Source organism: Cryptomeria japonica, chromosome 6 (assembly GCF_030272615.1).
Source record: "Cryptomeria japonica chromosome 6, Sugi_1.0, whole genome shotgun sequence".
In the NCBI taxonomy this organism is placed as follows: Eukaryota; Viridiplantae; Streptophyta; class Pinopsida; order Cupressales; family Cupressaceae; genus Cryptomeria; species Cryptomeria japonica.
This window is the reverse complement of record NC_081410.1, coordinates 43,264,755-43,289,176: the sequence shown is the minus strand read 5'-3', so window position 1 is coordinate 43,289,176 and position 24,422 is coordinate 43,264,755. Positions and strand designations below refer to the sequence as shown.

The 24,422-nt window shown below is 35.9% G+C and overlaps 1 protein-coding gene across 1 annotated transcript in view; it reads right to left on the bottom strand.

Annotated features, from left to right (window-relative positions):
* Positions 1-23,605, bottom strand: part of LOC131072146 (BTB/POZ domain-containing protein At1g30440) — a 51,496-nt gene extending 27,891 nt beyond the window's left edge. Inside the window, exons 1-3 of the mRNA XM_058008224.2 lie at positions 23,176-23,605; positions 19,270-19,339; positions 12,546-13,742 (exon numbers count right to left, since the gene is read on the bottom strand). Coding sequence (XP_057864207.2) covers positions 12,546-13,742; positions 19,270-19,339; positions 23,176-23,234 — 1,326 coding nt within the window. The 5' untranslated portion in view covers positions 23,235-23,605. The remainder of the gene's footprint in view (positions 1-12,545; positions 13,743-19,269; positions 19,340-23,175) is intronic.
* Positions 23,606-24,422: the final 817 nt, after the last annotated feature.

Below are 24,422 nucleotides of genomic sequence, written 5' to 3'. Positions count from 1 at the left end.
CCAATTGCTTGCGAGGGATCTAAATGTTGGTGCAGAAAGGTCCAAACTATAATGTCCCCTTCTTCGTAGCAATTAGTTATGTTGGCCGTTAGCCTAGTTCGGAGGCTCGTAGGCTAGTCGGAGGCAGAAATTAGGGTTTCCTATTTTCTAGGAGGATTATTTGGTGTTTTCAGGGGGTATATGTGGGAGTTTGACAGTTTGGATTCTAGATTCCTTCTGGGTTTTCAGAAAGCTTTAGGGTGGTTCGACATGCATCTGCATCGGGTGACTTTTTCCAGACTTACTATTTTTAGTAAGTGCGACGGCTGCTCAGAATGTGGTTAAAATCACTTTGAAAACACTTACTATTTTTAGCAGTATGCTATTTTTAGTAAGTACTATTTTTAGCAGTTCTATTTTTAGAAGGATGTCAGTTGGTCTTCCAGCATTTTTTGGTGCTATTCTTGGCAAGGATTCTACAGCTCAGCTCAGTGGCTATTTCTAGCAGTATTATTTTGGCAGGATCCTGTATTCACTCAAATGACTATTTTTAGCAATTTAGTTCAGAGCCCCAACTCAGTTCAGTTTTGGTGATTTGCAACACTTCAGACTCTGGCTCAATTTGGCAATAATCAATATTTGAGAAGGCATTTTTAATATATTAATACCTTAGGCATGAGGTATTAATATTTGATTATTTTATGAATGGACGACTTAGGAAGGGAGAAAATATTAATTTTATCCTAAGTCTATTTGGGCGAAATTTGCATATGACTTCAAGGGGGTCATCATGGTTTTAATAATTAAATTATAACTCAAGGCAAATGGGGCGATTTTCTAAGTATATTGCCTTAGTAATATTTTTTATTTGGAAGTCATAGTTGGGTGCCCACTTTACACTTTATTTTATGACACTTATATTTATTAAAAAGGGCAATTTTGGGTGAATGTGAATTGGGCGAACTTGTGCAAGGAAGTGAAATGAAATGCAATGCTAAATGTCGATGAAATGGAATGGCATTTGGTTTGGGCGTATTTGGAGTGCATTTGAATTTGAATTTGGTTGGCAAAAAGTTATAAATAAGTGACTTGGGCTCTCATTTTGGTATCTCAGACAATTTACACTATTATGTTGTTGGATTGACTCTAGACAATCTTCGAGGGTGAATACCTCCTAGGGCTCTTGACAGACTTCGAGTGTGAGATATCACTCCTAGCTGTGATTGGATCTTCTGAATGTGTGGTTCGATTTTAGTGTGCATTTTCAGATTTTCAATGTGGTGTGGATTTCAATGTTGTTGATTTTTGGTGTGGTTGTAGCACGTTTAAGTTCATAACTCTCAGTTCATGTGTCAGATCATTCTGGGTAGTGGCTCGTTCTCCTCCTATGCCACAGGCGATCAAGTCTATAAGTTTGTAGAGCTTAATGTTGAGTATTTAATTTTTAAATGCAAATCGTACTTCTTTCCTAGTCGTACTATGCTGGGCTGCCTGGGAATGCGTGCATAAATTCATTTGGGGATTTTGGGTGCAATTTGTTGGTTCTAATCTCATCGCTTGTCTTGTATCTCTCATTTGCATCCATTTGGGGGTCATTTCGTTGAGTGTGAATAGAGTTATGAGCATTTTTGTGAGTTTCTAGGCTACTGGTTTGTGAGTTTCTAGGCTGCTGGTCTGTGTGTTTCCAGTGCATGGGTTGCATATCAAAAACTGAAAAATTGTTAGTTTGGAGTGTTTCCTTGTGTGGAGTTGGTTTTAGAGTGTGTGGGTTCTTTGGAGTGTGTTTAGAGATAATTTGAGTGTGTGGGGAGTGATTTAGAAGTGTTTGTGAGGATTTTAATGTTGCTGGTTTGTATTTCCAGCCTGTTGTTCATTCATATCAGATTTAGTTTTTTGGGGTTGAAGCTGGTTTTCAGGGGTGTGAGTCTATGGGTGTGGTGTGAAGAGTCTTGGTAATAAGTTGCAACTGTTAGTTTGGGTTTTGGCATTTGAATATCCATGATGAATCATATTGTAATGCTTGTTAGTAGTACTAACAGCAATTTATTTGAACTCTCTTAGTCCCACTACATAAGTGGAAGAGGCTGGCCTTGCCGCCTAGTTTGGACAATGATTCTAGTAATTTTGTAATCCATGTTTGCATTGTAAATTTGATTAGTAGTACCAACAGCTATATACTTGGATTGTTGTTCTTTGGCACATTGCATAAGTGGAAGAGGTTGGCTTGCCGCCTTCTTATCTATTGTAATTCTGTCCTCCCGTTGAATAGGCGGTTGAGTTGATTGTAATTTCATTTCTAGTCCACCCGCTGAACAAGCGGTTGAGTGATTGCATTCTTCAGTTCTTTAGCTTGTCCTTGGCTGGTTTAGCGCCAAGTGATTGCATTGTTTTCATTATCCCGTTGTATAAGCGGAAGCCACCTAAAGATCGTAATCATTTTCAGTTATTGGCATCTAACGATCCCCTCGACACTGTATGCTCTCACCCTCCCAGATTGGGCTCTCAGTGATCAGAAAGTGGAGGGTTACTTTCAGCGGCATTTGGTTTTCCAATCCTAAGTCTTTATTGAGGGGAGCGGTGAATGTATCATTGTTTAATTTATTGAAGGCAAATTATTAAGAGATATTGCCTGAATTGTAGGGGCTAGGGTGAGCGCTGAAATTAGGTTTGTTTGCCTTTAAAAGGTTTCAAGAAAGGTTTGGGTGGCATGATTTATTATGTCTTGATTTATTCCTCTCTGTCTGATTGCATCATTAAAGATTGGGACACCAACCCCATGATTTTCCAGCTTGGACGGCCATCCAAGGTTTTCTCTATAACCAACTTGCACAGCAACAGCATAGGCTCCATAATCTAGAAGGCAAGGAAGCACCGATCACAACTGAACTCAAGGTCCATGCGCAGATCTGTAGGAGCTGCGATTCCATTCAGGAATCAAAGGAAGTCGCTCAAAATTAATACCATCTTGAAGAGTACTCAAATATACTGAGAGGGGGGTGGGGGGTGAATCAATATATTATAACTTAATGATTTCTTTTCACAAAATGTTTAGAGGTACACAACCTCTTTTTGTGGGCAACCTCCCACAAGGAGCTCCAACTCCTCACTGTTTTTCGTAGGCTCCAACCTACAGGAAGCTCTAACTCCCTAACTCCAATTCGTAGGCTTCAACCTACAAGAGGCTCCAACCCCTTCACTAATTTAGTGAGCTGCCACTCACAAGGATAAAGCTCACCCTTTACCCTATTCACTCACCAAAATAAACTAATTAAATCTTAATCATAATTTCCTCAACAAACTGCAATATATAAGTTACATAAACTTTTCTCTTCACAAAGACTATTCTTATACATTCAAAAATTCTCAATAGTAGTTTTTCACAAATGAGACACTCAGTCTACTGTTTTATTCTTAACAAACATATTCTTTGTATTTCTTTTGCTTCCAAATTTACATAGAATCTATCTAAAGATCACTCTAATATTCTTCTCAACATAAATCTGCTTTCTGTATATTCAGTTACAGTCGTATTTCTTCTTATGATCTTCAATCAGAGTTATACACACCAGATTCTTCTGATCGTATTCTTTTAATGTCTCCGTATCAACATCTGCTAATAATTTCCTCTGGATAGCTGCTGAAATTGCATTTATTCCTCTCTATGAGTAGCCAAGGAATTCTTACAAATTATCTTTAAATCTGCATAATCTGCTTCATTAATCTGCTCAAACTCCTCTATTCAAATCTTTTCAATATTTACACCCAGCACTATTACACTCACTTCTTCCTATCGTTTTACACACATCATATATATACCTTTCACGTAACCAATCATAAGGTTACATCTTTTTGAAACCAAAGGTTATGATGATATCCTTTCATAACTATCAATTAAAGACTACTTTATTTAATCTTTATTATATTATTGTGTATTCTCAAGGTCAATGCTGCTCCTTGTTCCATATTCACGTCTATGACTCTTAAAGAGTCATTTGTAAGAGTCTTAGTTCTCTGCCATCAGATATTAGAAAAATACGACTTCTAATGATATTACCGCCTAAGTCACCAGGTTCGGCCGAATTTGAACCTTGAAGTTCGAAATTCGGCGAACTTGAAAAAATATGCAAAAATTCGATTAAATTCGATTAAATTCGAATTAAAATTTAGGGTTTGCGATAAAGTTTTTTTTGGCTTGCGTTTTAGGGTTTCGTCGCGGATTTTATAAATACGATGGCCGCAAGAGTTGCAGTCACGCCCACGCGAGTTGCCAACGCCCACGGGAGTCGCACCAGTCACGCCCACGCGAGTTGCCAATGCCCACGGGAGTCGCACCAGTCACACCCACGGGAGTCGCCCAGTCCACCCGACCGCCACCAGTCCGCGACGCCATTTTTTTTAAGTTTATTATTTCTTTATTTATTTATAATTTTATAATGTTTATAATGTTTATATAGTTTAAAAATTTATAATTTTATATTAATAGTTTGTAATTTATATTAAATATTTTTATATTTTTTTAATTTTTTTTAGGTTTAATATTTTTATAAACAATTTAATAATGTTTATTATAAATTTATTATTATTTATTTAATATTGTTGTTTATTTAATATTTTTTTAGGTTTATTATTTAATAATGTTGTTTATTTAATATTTTTTTAGGTTAATTAATAGTTTATACTTTATAATGTTTATTTATAAATTTATAATGTTAAACTATTTACGCAATTTTATAGATATATTACATATTTACATATATTTATTAAAAAAATTTAAAAATTACATATGGCGAATTTAATTCGAATTTTATACATTTCGAATTTTTTCCGCATCGAACTTAATTCGAATTTCAAAGCTGTCGAACTTCAAATTCGAATTCGAACCTGGTGACTTAGATTACCGCTGACCTGGTGTTTGCTAAATTCGATCCATGTTTTGATTTCCATTATATATATATGTATTCACGGGCTCCTTGCATATTGCATATTACTGTATGTATCACTGCATACGTGGCTGTATACTACTGCATATTGCTAATATTAGTCTTCTTAAAAAATCGCTTGATGATCATCGGCCAAACATATTAATCATTTTAGAGTATTATCGCTATTCAATATTTGTTCTGTCTATCAATACACATCCCCGTCTCCTTTTTACTTGGAGCTTTATTCACAAACATCAACACGGCTAAGACCTTTGAAGCGACGGTCCATGAATATTTGTCTTCCACTAAAAGCAAACTTATCAATATCCATTTCCTTTGTGCATAGTTCTTCCTTTAAAATCGTTGTCTTTAATACACCGTTGTTTGTTTATAATTAACAAACATTTATTCCAAGCAATGTATCTTCTAAGTACTTCTCTCCTTAACACGTTCTCTGTGACATTAACATATGCAGATTATATCAGATCTAATTTAAACTCCATCAGTATGATTGCTTGCTGTGTTCATCTGCTATAGATATATAGTGTACATACTGCTGTAGGTGTACATGTAGATATGTATACCTGCTGCGTTCATCTATTGTGTTTATCTGCTGTAGGTATATGGTGTTTATCTGCTGTGGGTATATGGTAATATACATCAATATGTTTATCAATCTTCATGAAATCACTTATACATCAATATGTTCATCAATCTCCATGAAATCACTTTGACATCAATATGTTCATCAAACTCCATGGTTATTAGTATATATATCTGGATATACAACTGTGCATTAGGTAGCAATTCCATTTGACATCAATGACAATATTTCCATCACATCTGAGAGGGATTTATTTACAGGCCCAGCTTAGTACGGGTATTTATCTTATTTCAAATAATGTTTGAGAACCTTTTTGGGTACAATTCAAGGAAAATTTTCTATCTCAATCAATAAGTTTCATTACTTGCTGAGTATATTATTGTTTGATTCAATCACAGTATTTGGAAATAGAATAAATTTATTATTGTATGGGATTAGAATAGGAATTTGTTTGTCATGATTGGCAAAGGATATTTCACACAGGTCAAAAAGTGCAATTTTTTAATTAAAAAACACTTTTTTTAATTATTTTTTTCCCATTAAACCCTAATTTCGCCCCTATGATGCATTTTATTCTTCTATACAATCATTTATCTCATTTTATTTGCATCTTTCAAGTTTTTTTCTCTCCAAGCAAGTTTTGAAGCTTTTTGCATTTTTCTTCTAAGGTGAGGGCTACGAAGGTGTGAGACACTTATCAAAGGCATAGGAATCATTGGAGAAGGAAGATTTAGCCATCCTAGGTGAGTGAATCTGAATTTTTTTTCAAGTTTTTTAATTTTTTTAAAGAAGTATTGTATATTTTTTTACACTTAATATGCATAGTATGGGTTTATAATGCCGATTTTTTTTCAAATTTTTTTAATACTGTTGTGTTTTCTCTTTTTATTTTAGGTGCATTATTCGTATATTCATACATAATGGCTCAAATTGGAAGTGCAAGTGCAAGCTCTAGTACAGTTGCCCAAGCCCGAACTCAACATAGCCCCTTTAAAATTGATGTTGATTCACCACTTTGGCATTATACAATAATGATCAACCAAATGTTGGTGGTGGGAGTTTTCTTTGGCGGTGTAACCATTGTGGCACTGAGTATACCAGCTCATACTATTGAGTGAAAGGTCACCTTCGCTTCATCTCCGGACGTGGAATAAATTTTGTATAGGATCAGATGGCAAGGGACTGCCAAAAGCTCTAGTTTTGGAATAAATTAGAGAACAAAAGGAAGCTGATAGGAGAAGTGGCAAAGCAAAGACTGATCATCCTCTTGCCAATGCAAGCTCGAAGAGGCCTTCTAGTAGTAGTGGCTCCACAAGACCAGCTGGCCCACATCCTTTTCATGCCAACACCACCACCTTCTGCACTAGAGAATGTTGTGGTTTCATGGAAAAGAGGCCCAGTGGATACTGCCTTCAAAAATGAAATGAGACAGATTGCAGATCAAAGCATTGGGCGTTGCATTTATGGCAATGGGTTTCCTTTCAACATTGTTAGATCACCTTACTTTCAGGTCATGGTGCATACCCTTTGCAATACACCTTCTAATTATGTTAGTCCAAGGTATGAAAAGGTGTGAACCACCTTATTGGCAAAAGACAAAGCATCTGTAGAGACACGGTTCAAAGTCATCAAAGATACATGGCTAGAAACAAGTGTGTCCATCGTTTCTGATGGATGAAAAGATTGTAAAAATAGGCCATTGATCAATGTTATAGTAGTATGCCCTAAAGGGGCAATGTTTTGGAAAGCGGTGGATCATGAGGGGCAAGTGAAAGATGCAAGTTTCATTGCCATTATCATCGTAGAATGCATTGACATGGTGGGGCTTGAAAAATGTTGTCCAAGTCATAACGGACAATGCTAAAAATTGTAGGGCAGCTAAGACTATAGTGGAGGCTATGTATGGTCACATCTTTTGGACACCATGTGCAGTCCACTCACTCAAATTAATCATGTAAAAGATTGGCACACAAATTGATTGGGTGAAACAATTGTACGCGGAGGGCAAGGAGACTCAAATGTTTGTGACTAATCATCATATGTCACAAGCCATTTTTAGGACCTTCTCCAAGTTGGAGTTGTTGAAGGTAATTACTAATTTAAATTTTATTTTTTAATTTTTTAGTTTTTATTTTTTAAAGTTGATATATGATGTGTATTTTTTTATGTCATGTTAGGTTGCTGAAAAACGATTTGCATCTCACACGTTGTCTTAAAACGACTTGTGAAGGTGGGAGAGGCCTTGAGTTCTATGGTCACCAACACCTTGTGGAGTGTATGGAAGCAATCCAACACAGAAAGATCTCAAAAAGTAAGAGCATTGATCCTAAATGAGAAATGGTGGGATAATGTGGAATATGTCTTGAATTTCACCGAGCCCATCATGAACATGATTAGGTATTCTAATACTGATCACCCATGTTCGGGTGAAATTTATGATGCCATAAATTGCATGGTGGAGAAAATAAGATAAGTAATACAAAGAAAACAAAATGACCCAATGAAAACAATTTTCAAAGTTGTGTAACAAATTGTTGTTGACCATTGGAACAAGATGACTGTTGGAACAAGATGACCACCCCCTTACATCTCCTAGCATTTGCTTTGACGCCAAAATTTTATAGTGCAAAGACGCTTGCAACACCAAGGAGGGTGCCACCATATAAAGATGCAAAGGTTGCTACTGGTTATAGGGCTACCTTTAAAAAGATATATCAAGATGAGGAGACAAAAATAGTCTTGAGGGAGTTTGGCCAATTTGTATCCACAAAATATCATGATACTGTAGCTCTTCATGCTAGATATGGGATGGATGCTGAAGAGTGGTGGTATGTGCATGGTCAAGGCTCCATTTTCTTGCAGCCTCTTGCAATTAAACTTCTCTCCCAAGTGTGTATCTTTTTATTTTATATTTTATAGTTTTCTAATTCCATTTGATGCTATCATATTTTTATTTTATAATTTATAAACTTCTAATTATGTTATTTTTAACAAGTTGCAAGTTCTTCTTCAACTGAACGGAATTGGAGTACATACTCCTTCATCCACTCAGTCAAACTTAATCATTTGGGTGCAAAGAAAGCAAAGGATTTGGTCTACATACACTCCAACCTTCGTTTGTTGTCACATAAGAAATCTGAATATAATGCAGGTGCAACAAGGATTGGGATGTCGCCCCTGAGTGTGTTGATTTAGATGCTATAGTTGCACAACTTGCCCAAGTCTCTATATATGAGGCAGCTACGGAACTTGAGGGAGACATAGCTAGTGGGAGTGGCATTCTAATGGATAATGGTTCAATTGATGCTGAATTTGAACCAAATGATGACCTTGGGCTTGGATTGGATGCTTCAGATGAAGATGAATATGGAGATTAAATCCCGTAGATGGCTTGTAATTTGAATTTTCATTGTCATGACAATTTGAAACTTGAAAATTATCATTTTTGCAGATTATGAACATGATATTACATTTACGATATATGAATATTTATAGGCAATTATGGATTTATCATTTATGTATGGTTAAGTTGCATTGTATGGATAGTATCATTGTAATAATGGTAGTGATAGTTTATATTTTATAATTTTGATGTTTGAACATATATGTGTGTGTGTGTGTGTGTGGACGTACCCGTACCTAAGGAAAAAAAAATTGTGAATTCTGCGATTTTGTATCCGTACCCGAATTGGTAACTTAGTGTATATGTATATGTATATTTATGCATGTGTATGTATATGTATATATGTGCATGTGTATGTATATGTATATGGGTATGTGTATGTATATGAATATGTGTGTATATGTGTATACATATACATATACATACACACATATATATAGTATATACACGTGTGTGCATACACACTCACGATGCTAGGCAAAACAAGGGTCCGCATGTGATCGAGAGTAGCCCTACTACTCTTGATTGCATAATTAAAAATAAAGTTGAGATGTATGCTCAACGTTGGATAAGAAGCATAATCAAAGCCTTATGCATAAATAGAGAGATACTAGTATTGTGATTTTGCTATGTATAAGCAATTTTTTTAGTACACGAACTATGTAGCAATTTCAGAAGAGTTAGTATTTGATGTATTGAAATATAGAATTACTTATGAGAGTTATTATATTTATACTAATCGTCACCATGTACAAGTATAGCTAAATGTATAAATTCTATTGACATTCATTCATTAAGATGCAGGAGCATCGACAATAAGGTTACAGGCACAAGACGAGGAGATAGAAACACAAGGTCAAAGGACCAAACACAAAAGATGCGAAGATGAAGGAGCAAGGACCAAGTGACAAAGATGAAAATTATAAATAACTATTGAAGAGGGAGTATGAGAGAATAATTCATATTTGTAATGTTTAACGATTAATATGATGAAAATGTAGTAATGTAGACTAATTCTAGAAGTCTACGTAAGAATGAGAGATGGAGAGAATTGACTGAATATAGGGATGAAGATTGTTGAGAAGATCATGGAGAATTTATTGAGAGAACATAGGAGATGGTTAAGGAGATATTGTAGGGAATAGTTAGAACTACTTTTCCAATCATAATGTATTTGTTATGGTCACCTCATATTATATTAAGGGACCATTTATGCAAAATGGGGACACGAAAGATGATTTAATTAAATATAATTTCTTTGTAATTCCCTTACAAGGAATTGGAATATACTCTCGGTCCCTTGCTTCATATCATTGTGCTTTTGCTTCCATTGCCACTCTAATTCATCACATTAATTCCACAGGGATGTGTCCCCAAAGAAAAATGATGTTTTTGAAGACTAGGAAGACCTTGAGACTAGGGGACAGCTGGATAAAATCCTGCCAACACCAAGCAAGAGACCTCCCAAGAGTTGCGGACAACTAGGAAACATCTTGCAACCATCCCCCAACCCCCAACACTAGGCAAGAGACATCCCTGGGATATCTCCCTCAAAGAGGGGATGTCTCCCCTATTGAAGATGTTGGGATGATTTCTAGACATCCCCAAGACCTCAGGGAAACTCCTAGGCATCTTTCATGTGCCTCTAAGACTGATGTCCATCCGCAACATTGACCACATCTAAAAAGCAAGTAAAAAAATATTATTTTTCTTGATGTTCGTGCCCCAACGCTAACCCTAAAAGTTTATGGGCCCCACCAACACTCTAAGAATTTCAAAAAGCACTAATACACCTCACACATCCACTCTAAATCACTATCAATGCTTAGAAGCAATGAGCAAGACACAAGTTGCATAGCAAGAGAGAGAAAGCAAGGCTACAAGAGTGAGAGCATTAACAAGAGCAAGCAATAGAAAGAGGAAGAGCACATGCAGAAAACATAGTGATAAAATTATGAAAATGACATGTGACGCGAAGGTCCATGTGGTGTCAAAGGCCTTAATTTGGGCTTGATGGTTGGGGTTCTGCCCCCAAACCCACACCAACTGCCATCCAGCTGCCACCCCCCAGCTGTTCCCAAATCAAGGTCCCTAGTACACTCATCCCCCCATTCTGAGATTCCATGGAAAATAGTTTATTATCACCATCTCACTGTCATTCAAAAGTTAAAAGCACTTGAATCTGAAAAAGAATATCCTATGGCAGAATGCAATATTGATTTTATAAACCATTTCATTGCATTTCTTCAGCAGAAAAACAGATATTATGAATAACTCATTTTTTGCTAACTGCTTGTAAGTTGTAATAGAGATGGAAACCAATTGTTAGCAGGGGCTAATTCCAACTTGGATCATTAAGATTTCCAATAATATAACAAGTTCATGTTGCATTTTTCAAGCTGCACTTGGTCTTCTTGTCTGCGAGCTGTGTACACCTATGTTTCACTCTCAGCCTAGGCAAGTCCTTTTTTGACATTTACTTACATTGGAGAAAACTTTGTGATTTATAATATTACAAATCCTCTTGCTGCTCAAGTCATGGTTATTTGCACTCTGCAAGTTGACATTTATAGCCTGAATCATATTCCACCGTAATTGCTTAGGTTTTTGTTCTTAGAAGTCAGGATCATTGGATTAAACATTTTGGTAAACTCTCCATTTACTTTGGATTTCCATTATCTCTTTTCTTTTCAGGGGATACCTTTTAGAAAGCCTCTTTGCTTATGGTATCTTTTCAGACTGTCCAGGCCCATATTGTTCAACTGACCAACCTTGGTCACTCTTAGACATTCATATAATTTATTTTCTACAGTATTTCTGACATCCATATAGTCTAGTTTCCTGTATCTCTGTAATAAGTCATTACACATATGAATGGTTTTACACACACCATAATGCATGGTGTTCTTCTAGTTTTTGCAGTTCACTCACAGAATATCAAGAAAACATTACACAAGGAATATAGAATGCAGTAAGACCTTAAAAATCAAGATGAGGTTTCCTGAGGTTTTCCACCTTCAAAGGGCAGACAAATAAGCTTCCCACATCTTTAAGAGGAATAACTTCCATGCCTGAAATTGTATCTTTAGCTAGCTTGAAAATAAAACTAATCGTGCAGTTGTGTTTAGTGAAGAGACTTATATGAGTAAGACAAATGATTGAACAGAATCTTAAAAAACGACCAATGCTGATATATAAGAACTAAATAAACACTACAATGAATTAAGGACCATAACAATTGGGAATATAATTTGAACTCGACAGCATAAGTTCCCAGTGACAGAAACTGAAACACGGGCTTGTCTAATATATGCGCAAATTTGAAAACACATCACAGAGTAACAGTATTTGGCCACATTGTAATCAACAATTGCAAAGGCTCTAAGAATATGCATTTTCAAACGTGATCATGCCATCATCAAATTTTGATAAGTAAAATGAAGGAATGAATAAAGATCATGTATGACAGCAAATGTGAATGATCTAACAGTGGAATTTTGTGAAAAAGAATAACAAACATGATAGCTGTAAATAATATAATTGACTGTAACATGTTGTGCATGATCACAGTGTTTCCTGTTTACCACTCTTCATAAAGCATCTTGCATAACCAACAAAAAAGATAAACCACATTTACCTTTAGGAATGTATCAATTGCACGATATAAGCCATCGTCTAAAGGCCTAGCATACTCTGGAAGAGCTGCTGCCAGTGATTGGAATTTGGCAAGCTTCAGGTTGATATCTGGTGCAACTTCTGCAAGGTAAGCATCCATTAACTTAGCAACCTTAGTAATTGGCGTAAGTGATGGAGAACCAATCAATTGCACATCCTGATCAGAGCTAGGTGATTCTGCTCCTGCTCCCGAAGCTTGATCGAAAATGATAAAGTTCTCAACAATCCGCTGAACACAATCACAATCATAAAGAGTTTCTACCATGTGGGAATAATTGGGAATAAGAAGATCTTCTAGCATGGCCTGGTCTAGCTGCATTGCTATCCTTCTTTCTAGATTATTTTTACAAACAAGACTTGCACTTAATAGCATTGCAGTGCGCAACAATCCAAACAAAAAGCTGGTGGAAGTGACACCCTTCTGCATTGGCAATAGACTCTCAACAGTTTCAAGCAGAAACCGTCGGTCTTCCTCAGATGGAATGGAGGTGTGTCTAACACCTTGACGCCTAGTAAGTCCAGGAAGATGTCTTTTTGCAAATACTGTTAGTGCTGCTCCAATATTTTCAAACTTAACACCTCTGGTTTCCAATGAAGAAATGAGTCTCTTATACAGTGGAAGACTAAGAACTGAAACATCTTCATACCACCAGTCAGCTCGAGCATTTTTTAATCTAGCTCCCGTACTAATTCCATTCCACAAGACACTACCTCCAGGGCTTTGCATAGACCCACGCTCCATCATAGGCCATCCAAATAAGCTTGGATCTGAACATGCTTTCATAGCAATAGAGTCAACACATCTCTTCACAACCTGAAGCTTCTCTGCATGTGGAAGAACATTTTCACAGCCCTGAAGTGCTCTGATAGATTCCTTCCAGTTAGGAAGAACTACTTGGTTTAAGAAAATTTCTGTTCGAGAAATCAAATTTCCCTCCCCATAAGCCTCTGTCATCTCCAGATATTCAGCCACGCAACGCAGAAAGATAACATTCAAGGCTGTCAGCTCTAGTTTGACTCCATAACAAAATTTTGCTACAAGTTCAAAGGCAATGGCACCACCCGGTACATCATGCAGCTGCAAACGGCATCCCTCTTCATTATCTGTAGACTCTTGAATAAATTTTTCCAACTTTCCACTCCTAGATATCAATGGAAACTGCAAAAGGAATGAAAAACCTTTCAAATTTTGAAAATTGTACAGATGCAAGCTAAATATTCTTTGGTATAAGTCAAATATGCTATAAGGAAGTTTGAGGGATTGAAGAAGCATCATCTACACCAACTCAAACTCACATAATTTAAGTGAAGTTTCATTGGATTAAAATCCTTAAATCCTAAATTCCTCGTAAGCAAATAGCTGATCAAGAGTTGAGACTTTCCATTGTGCATGAAAGCAAATATGCCAGTAGTGGGACCTAAGAAAGTAACAATTTTAAGTAAGAAACATATTTTTAAGCATGACATAAGAAGAAACAAAGATTTCTCTGACAGCACATCCTTTAACTGAATCTTACATATAGTAACTCAGTTAACAGATCCTTATATTGCACATAACCTTTAATTAGATAGCAACTTAAATGGTACAGCATCAGTTGACCTGATGATGAAGTAATGTGTAGATGATAATGGAGGTCACATATGTTTGAATCAGAGGAGGGTAAGGTCGTACACCTCCAATAATACAAGGTAAACAGAAATACAATCCTCTTGTGGAATGCTTTCATAAGGGGAGTCTCACACACCAAATTGGTATCTTGCTCGGAGATGACCTACAAAACTACCTTACATTAACTTGAAAGAAATCATAAAGGTTTGGACTTGGGGACCTACATGTGATAAAAACTTTTTGAATTACAGATATATCAATATAGAGCCCTGCCACCCTTCTAAATACCTTTTATTTTCTCTGGAAATACTAGCCATGCCAACACTGAATTAGCTTGGCATATGATTGCTTATGAAAGCATGGAAAGAACAAAAAATTGAGCAAGGATGGCCTGTTAGAAAATTAAGCCACATTCCATGCCATATAAGGTCTATCTTGCATTCTTGACAATGATGCATGAAATAATAATTGATGGCAATCCTTGCACTCTGTTCCACCTGAAGGATCACTTGGATTTATAAAGTCTAGACAACTATGCTTCTTATAAATTTAGAATGAAATTTTCTTACAAAGCTGGAAAAGAAAATGTGGATACAGATGCTTTATACAGAACACTACAGCTGTTTATGATGTCACTTATACAAGTAACTCTAACAAAGTTAAAAATAGTGCAAAATCCCAAAAAGATAAATTGGCATCACAATTGGCAAGAATAGCAGCCTTGCAGCTAGGTAACATAAGCATGGAAGGGGCCTGAGTAGCATATGTACTTCACTGTAAGTGGCTGTAGTGAGAAGCAGCAAGGTATGTTGAGCTCGTGAGGAGTTGAACCATATATTCAATAGGTGAATCGATGCATCTCTCCATAGAGATCCATAGATTCTGTAAAGCCTACTCATAACCCAGATTTTATGTCCTTTTCAGTTTTTATGCATACACACATACATATAGGAAGAAAATTTGTTAAACTCAATTAGCTTCTTGCCTTGTATGTGCAAAAAGAAGAATAAGTCATCTCTGCTATGTCTCCATGTTGGCAGGAGTAAAAATTAGAATAGGGTACGAACAATAGTGTTGAGACTCAACTCGGTGAAAACTATGCAAGCTGTTTTCTTGACTCAGACTTGGACTCAATAGAAAAACTCAGCAAAGTACATGAATAAATATTTTGAGATTTTTTCTGTTTTTTGGGGGCCATACGGTTGAGGCTGCACACTTGCAAAGCCCAACTCATGCTCAGATCCACAAGTTGTCACCAAGACTTGACAAGACCTGTCACTACGGTATAAACCCACTTTTTGACACCAATATTATATACCAGACTGAGGATGAGGAAGGGCCCTTCAATTAAACTACTCCACCTGAGGCAATAGGAATTAAAGGCATTAAATCAATTATAAATTAGCACAAACATCACACAGCTATGCCTGAATTCATTTTTTTTTCGATCAGTACTATGCCTGATTTCATTACTGTTACCCCCTAAACACCAAATTCGTCTTAATATGTGAGGATGCATATCATAGGAGACTGAGCAAACAATTTGAAGTTGCTTAAAATTTGACCTATCTTTTGCATGGATAAAGATAAAAGACAAAGCACAGACTAAAAGAGTCTGAATGGGGATCATAAATGGTGAAAATGTGTACCCAACAACGTAGCATTGACATCACACAGCTACGCCTGATTTCATTACAATTAGTCTAAGTGGCCAATTCGAGTAATAAAGCAGGTACAAATTTGGAGTTTAGGTATGCCAATACAGCAAAAAAACACTCAGGTAAGGTTATGGCTGTATGTATTTATTAAATATATTATATTATATGTATTATTATCATAGTTACCAAGAGACTCATACTCTATCCCCTGCTATTCGTCTCCATACAAGAAACACATCCCCATCCCAGAGACCTATATGGAGATGTCTCCAGACATTAGGAGACTTCAAATGAAGTTTATTTGCATCTCCTATACGTCTCCTGTAAGCATCCCTTGAAAATGAAGAAACTTCCTATAGAGCTTTTTCAAACATATCACATAAATTACACTGGATTTTCTAAAACTGCTGATATGTGGTTGACAAAAAGTAAAGAACTAAACAAATACACAAATAGACTTGTAATGTTCTCTTTTTTCATAAAATTTTACACTATTTGGTGGTAGAAAATTTCCTTACTAAATCCCAAATAAGTGAGAATATGAAGTAAAACAATAATAAGGCTTAAGATGGGTACATGTATTGAAGTTTCATTAATCAATTGAAAAACAGTCATCTTCAAGGCTCCACATACTATGTTTTCAAAAATAATGTGATTTCCACCTAGTTTCTTTGTTATCGACTGGTGATTATGGTTTTAAATATTAATTTATTGCAGTACTTTAAAATATTAGTTTAATTTTGTACAACCTGAGTTGGCCTAGTGGTGGAGAACTTATGCTCTTAAAATAGAGGTCACAAGTTCAAATCCCACAAGGGGGTAGGGTATGTACATCTTATCGGCTTCGGCCCATTACCAATCAAAAAAAAAAAAAGATTAGTTTTATTTTAAATTTTAAGCATTTTAGAATTTAAGTTATTTAACATTCTTCAAAGATATCCGTTGTTTGATATATATATATAGTCGTCTCTAAGTATCCATCTCCAGCCATTTTTTTTAATAAAGTACCAATACCCATCCTTGTCTCCCATACCAGTACCAATATCAGTCTGCTGGTAAGCATCATTATTATATATAATATGTTTTTAATATAATTATTGATGATATAGATATTATATATTATACATTATTAACATATATGTCATCCTATATGTTAAAAATATATATAATATTATGTGCTTGTACAATGAAAATGTACAAGGAATGCATATAAAATCAAGCCCCTTCCCTAAATAGGAGAAGCAGATATAAAAGTGGCCAAAAGTTTACATCTAGAACACAACCCTCAACAGCTACTTACAACCAATTCCTGGAAATTAAACAACTGAATAAGTAACTTAAACGTAGTTGGCTACAAACACAGTGACAAAATATAACAATTACAAATTACAAGAACATCATCCTCCAAAAAACGAAAAGTCAAATTCCAACAAACAACTAAACAAAATGAATCATATCACTAAACACCAAGGAAGGGGGACGTCCATGGTGGTACCTCTACACTCACTCAAATGGAAAAACCTCTAGCCAGAGTTTGTGTATGTTGAATGGCAGCCCAAATCTTGTAGACTTCTTCAATCTGTTATTTAAAGTGATGAGTAGCAACGACTTCATGGTGCCTGGAGCTTTTGACCATGTGGACAGCTTCCATGAATTTCGTCTACTTTTGATCATGTGCTTCTACACCATGAGCCAGTTCGGCACTCTGTTATACCCCTAATCCTATAGTGTCTATTACGTTATGAGTAGTCAGCTTGTGGCTACCTTAACTCTTAAATAAGTTACATAATTATTGATATATAGATATTTAGGTCATCCTAGGAGTCATATTTAAGTATCTAAGTCAGCCTAGGTTGTAGGGGGTATAGGTTAGTTATTATCATCATGTGAAGTATTGAGTTCTTGGTGAAGACTATTGGAGGTATCCCCCTCGAAGTGGCATATTATTAACAAGTATTTGCATCATATTTCCTATTATATTCATCTTGTGCAGGTTATTTCAATACAATTTCAGTGTACGATCTCTTATTTTGCATTTGCCGACTTAATCGTTTCAGCTTCAGTGAGTTGAATTGTTGAGCCAATTGCTTATGAAAACTCTTCCATTGTTCCTCCAACTCTTTACATAAATTTTCGCTAGGATACTTGATCAACTTCCTCAAAAGCCTTCTTTTGTGCACATATTTCATTCTGTAACATGAGATATTGATAGAAAAAATGGTGCTCAATTGAGTAAAATGCTGCTAAAGTCTTTCCATCTGAACCTCCAAAAGGAGGGATCCAAACAGCTAACCATTGTTTTGCATTTGTAGTGTGAGCTGCCCAATGCAGCCTTTATTGATGTATAGCTAGGTCGGAGCCTTCTAGGGGCCAACCTAGCACATTTGATGGCTAAGTGGCCTGTCGGCCTTAGCCATAATGATGATATAATTCAATATGTAATCATGGGCGGCAGCATGTAACTTGTGTAACTTGTAAAGCAATTAGGTCTGGCCCTAAATGGATGAACCCCTTGTGCAATAATGTAACTTTTCAACATATATTGGTCTGGCCCTAGTTGGGCGTCATATGTAACTTGTAATTAGGGTATATGTAACTTGTAATTGTAGGTCTGATCCTATTCTTGGCGCCTAATTTAAAGGATCAAATTGTAATTAATATGCCCTTCATGTAAGCTGACTTGGAGGAGTTAAAAGGCCAAGCCTCTTATAAATGCAAGGCATCAATCATTGTTCAAACACATCATTCAGTCAGCGAATTCATCTATGATCAGCAGCAGAACTCAGCAAATTATTCTTGAGTGGCAGCGAATTGTTCTTGAAACCAGCGAATATCTTTTGGAAGACCGTGAATCTTCCTGAGTCAGCGAACTGATGTTAAAGGCAGTGAATCATATTTTTGTAACAGCGAACTGGTCTTGCAGGCAGCAAACATCAACCTAGGGCAGCGAACTATCATTAAGGCAGATCGAACTTCATCTAGGGCTGCAAGCTATATACAGAGACAGCAAACCTTCTAGTGACAGCAAATATCATACATATTGCAGATAAGTTCATCATTGTGTGTATAACCTAGGTTGAAGACATTATTCTTCTGTGCATAGTTTGCTGGTTCTGATTCCTTCAAGTGTTGAAGCAAAATTTGTAAAGATATTTCTGATTATTGCATAATAAGATCTGAGATCTTTAGCTGGGTTTTTCACCTCCAAGTGGGAGGTTTCCCCAGGGTATTTTGGTGTTCTTTGTGCACATTGATTTGTTTTCTGTTATTGCTATCTAATTTGCTACAGTCTGATCCTAAACTAACAGCCTTGGTTTTGAAACATGCATTTGAACTCAAAAATTTACAAAAAAACCATCATATATTGCAATGAATACTAATTAATGAACAAGGCATACTAAGCATTCAATGTTACATACCTTGTGAAGATGAAAGAACATGTCTCCAACTTCAATTTGTATGTCGCTGGGAAGACCAGTCATGCAGAACCTGTAATTGAGCATAATTGAGGAGCATAATTTGAGAATAGCATAGATACTTCAAATGAGAAAACTAGAAATAAGCACAGCTGTGGATTACCAGTTCACATTTCACAAAAAAATACTTTAAATTAAGTTGCTACAAGAAAAAATAGGCTGTAATGATTTGCAAAGCAAGTTGGACCAGATTACTAGTGTCTAATTTTATTATTTTACAACAAATATTGTATTGTGTGTAAGTTTGTGAAGCACTTCAAAGAAACACAGAGACATGCACACTTATACAGGAGACGGAATCAAAAGCTACACAGTTAGGTGCACACTTCAGTACCAAATTAATTCTTTCAAAGTGTTACAATTGAGATATCTCTTGCTACAAAAATAAATCATTAAATGAGGATAACTTGAGACTGGAGGACAGCCAATGATTACAAGTTGAACCAAGGAAGGGCTTGTGACACAATTAGTGATTATGACCTAAGTATGGCATTGTCATAACATTTAATATAAAATTCTGAATTTTAATCAAAGATATAGCTATATTTTTTTCCTGTTCAACCTAGTTGTTCTATTTGTAGGGTTAACTTACACCATTTCGACCCTAAAAAACCACACTCAGAATATAAATACATAGTACACTTAATGAATGTCATTATCAGTACCGTTCAAGTCAATTTTTTCTCTCCATTTACAAGTGAAGAATTTCAGAACACTAAACAGGATTGGTTCTGCTGACATTGGCATAGCTGCCAAAAATGACCTGCAGCCTTGTATTCCCAGGTCCGAATGCAATTGACTTGAATTTACTTCTGTTTGCAAACAGGCTGGCGTTTGATAAATGAATTTCTTCAGATATAGAGTTTGACCCCTTGAAGGTGGGATGTCAGTTAAGCTGCTGCTGTATTGGGGTTTAACTCAATTTTATGTTCGCTAATGCATTGAAGCTGACCAAGGAATAATAGTAAGTTTGGTTGTTCAAGATCGCATCCAATTAAATGCCACTTGGCGCTGCTGCCAATTTATTGCTTACAATATTGGCAGATTTTTGCAATTAATCAGTAAATCCAATTTTCAAAATGCATTTCTGAGCCTATTTCTCATATCTGCAGCAATTTTTTCCCAGTTTTTCACTAGCCTTAACTCTGTAACTTTAACCCAATTTTTCCCTAGCCCAGACCTGACTTTTTCCCCAACATTAATGTTAAGCCAAACCTGAACTTTTCCTGATTATTGAAAAAACCTTTATCTTTTGGTTTGCTGAGTATTTCCCAAGAAAGTTCTTGCTGCTCTGGGTGGTTGTACTAAAGTTGACTTAATATGGTAATAGTTGACAGTCATTAAAGCTCTTTATAGTATGAGATATACCATTGGTCTATACTGAATTGTAACCCCACTCATAATGCATTAACTTTCCTGTTATTCAATCCCTATCTCTGGGGATGGTGATTGGTTTGCTCCAAGTCAAGACGCCCATAAGTCATCTCCAAAGGACAATTCGCACTAAACCAGGAGAAATCATGAGTGTTTTCTCAAGTGTCAATACTCCACATGTCTGTCTAAGCGGCATCACACCACAGAATCTGATGCCAGTCTTGAACAGAATCCAGAGTTGAAACTTAATGCTACCTAAGACCAGCAGCAGAACCTTTGAAGCATCATACATGCACATAATGCCAAAATGCAATGCTAACACCCATAGTATAAGCGACAAAATACAAACCATTGCAGTTCATGTAATGATTTACCTTCATCTTCATCAATGTAATAATGAACAAATATGTTTTAACTAAAACATGAGTCCAAGAAGGCTTGGCATTCATTTCATCTATTACTACATTTCACGTTTGCACTTGTTCTCATAGATTTGTACACAACTACTTAGATAATACAATTTTGCAAATACAGTTCGATATGTAGTGTCTACTTCTTTCTTTTGCTAATTCTCTCTGTTTGCTATTAACACCTGTTAGTGTCAATTGTTTCTACCCATAGCACATTGAAATCCTACAAGCAGGTGTTTTCCCTGGATTACTCCTGGTAATGACATGAAAGATGAGATGAAACTTTCATAGCCTTCTTGATTCAGGTCAACCTATAGGAAGGAAAAGAAGTTGACATGTTTCATTGTCACTGTCAAGTGAAACAAAGGTTTCTTGATCTGGTCATTTTATCCTCACCTAAATCAAGTTGTTGGCATTTCACAGTCAGTGGGTAAAAGTTTCTTGATTTGAGTGAAGCAAAATTGACCTTGTGGGCTTTTGCAGTCAGTTGGGTAAAATTTTCTTGATTTGTCCCCAAAGGAACCAGCTTGGTAGGCTTTTGCGGCCATATAATATTCAACTTTCTCACTTTGAATGTAATAGTTCTTGTAGTCATAATACTCATCATATTCTATATCTAAAATGTCAGATGCCCCTTCAGGACCTTCTGGTGCTCAACTAACTCTAGGGCTGGTTGGGCATCAAAGGAAATCGTGAGCATTACCAGAGTGGGTCGCATGCTCTCCCTTGAGCTGCATCCAGATCAGTGGGATCGTAGTACTTGCTTCAGTTTTTTCCAATGTATGTTCAGTCAGACAAGGCCAGGCTATGAGAACTTAGGTCTTGAAACCAATGACCCTTCAGATTACCTTGACATTTCAAAAAAACACAAATTAAAAACGTGTTGACATTGAGGATGCAAAATTGAGTCTGGTATCAAAGGTTGATTGAAAACGCACTACAGAGGCATGGAAATGACATGGTAAATCATTTACAGAGGGAGAAATCAGAGACGTTAGATCATTATGCTGAAGCTTCTTCAAGGGGTCACATCTTCACAAGAACAGTCATATATATCCACAAAACCATAGGGAGATCAGATGATGTATCTGTGATCAATCAGTGCAGGGATTCACTAATATTTTCAAAAGAAGAAGAGCCAAATTGAGCAACTCATAGCAATGAAAAGAATGAAAATTTTAAATATAGAATTGGCAAGCATCCCAACATCCAAACTCAAAAGGATTTCATGTAGATTTCAATACCGGGAAAAGCCTGCCAGTACGCTCTCAAAATTGAAGCAAAGTTTAAAAGTAAACCTGAGAGTGATAGTTTCAAATGGACAAGGCCATAAATAAGAAAGGGAAACACAATATAAGTTCAATGCAAGTGCAAAGTTCAATCGACTTCAAATTTCAATTTTTTATGGATCTGACATATTATATGTTTTTTTGAACCTCTCGTATTTCACTTTTATGAGAATTTTAACTATTCTTCAAATTGCCTGTCTCATAAAGTTGCGCCAAATTCAGTTAAGTGACATATCTGAAAAACTAGATCAAAGTCACTTCAGCTTACCCGCATACAAAAACTTCAGCTAATTCACTTCAAAGAAAAACTAGACCAAAATCACATAAGATTTCCCCACAAGAAGATGAATTAGGGCACCTGAAAACATATGCTAACACTCAAGAATCTAAGAAATTTAGCAACACGGTTTCCAATTACAACAACATATAATGTCCGAATCACCTCTAACAAAGACAGAAATACTTTACAAAATTTAGCAACACAGTTTCCAATAACAGCAACATATTATGTCCGAATCACCTCTAACAAAGACAGAAATACTTCCCCTATTCTGAAAGATGTCCCAAACCAGCTCTAGTAATATCAGGCCACTCAAGCGACACCCAGATCTATTTTCTTCAAGTGGACATTCTTTCTCATTTCACAAGTATGCCAAATATTGTATATAAATATATGATTGACCGTTTTCCTTTATTCTTCTCCACCATAATCTAATACAGACTTATACAGTACATAGATGCAATTCAGAGGGTTTAATAGGAAGAAAAAAGCATACCATGCCTGTCCTTTCCTTTGGAAGTTATCAGCCTTGGATCCCAATTTCATACACGCCATGTTCACAAATTTCACCTCACTGACAATAAAACATCAGCTAACAACAATTCATTGCTTCATAATGTACCTTCTTTCAAATCACCCAGCTCCAATATTCAATTCCATCACACTACTACATCAACAACATGCTCACTGAGCATCCATACAACATGGGTATCCTCAATTACAGTCTCCTATGTGTATACCGCGTAATAAGAAAGAGAAGAACTATTTAGTCCAAAAGATTAGAAATGGGTCTCTCTCCATCATAGAAAATCACTTGTATGGAAAATCTTGGCGCCGAAAAAAAGCAGTGGAAGTCCAGGGAGTCCCGGAAATCTAAAATGGTTGTCATCTCTATAAATATTTTTATTTATTTTTCATTGATTTTCTAAATATGGACAAACAGACCAGCCAAACAGGTAGAGCAGGTGAAATAGATATTAATACAATTTAATAATGTTATGTTTTAATGTATCACTTTAATTATGTAATAGATGACTATGTAATGTATGAGCTATTTAGTAGATGACTATGTAATGTATCACTTTATTTTAATTTTTTTCCAAAGGTATGAATTATACAATAGATGACTATCTAATTTTTTCTTCATATTTTTAATATATATTAAAAAATAGAGAATTATATAATATATTACTTTAATTTTCCCTATTTTAGGCAGGCATGAGCTATGCAATACATGACTATGTAATTTATCACTTTAATTTTTCCTATATAACTTACACTCAAGGGTTCTTCCACGAACTAAGGTGTGGGTTAAAAGGCTTGTTAAAATAAAAAAATGGTAATAATATGTTTTGTTTTTTATAATAAAGCAGTCAAAACAAGGGGGCTGATCAGGAATACAACCACCACACACACAGCTGCACCTGCAGCTATAGAATAACCCAAGATTGATAACAATATGGTCCTTAAACAACAGATTATCAAAAAGAAACTAACTTAAACCATCTATCCTTAGAGATAAGCAATAATATGTTTTGTTATAGATTCAACTGGAATTCAAATTATTCATAGTATAAATAAAATGTTTGAATGTCATGTTGCATTGGCATGTTATGATGGTTCTTGTTATCAAGGTTCAAATTCTATTGGGGTGTTATTGTTGAATGTTTACATGGGGATGAGGTCCCCCATTTGTGGTGCTATTGTTGAATGTTTATATGGGAATGAGGTCCCCCATTTGTG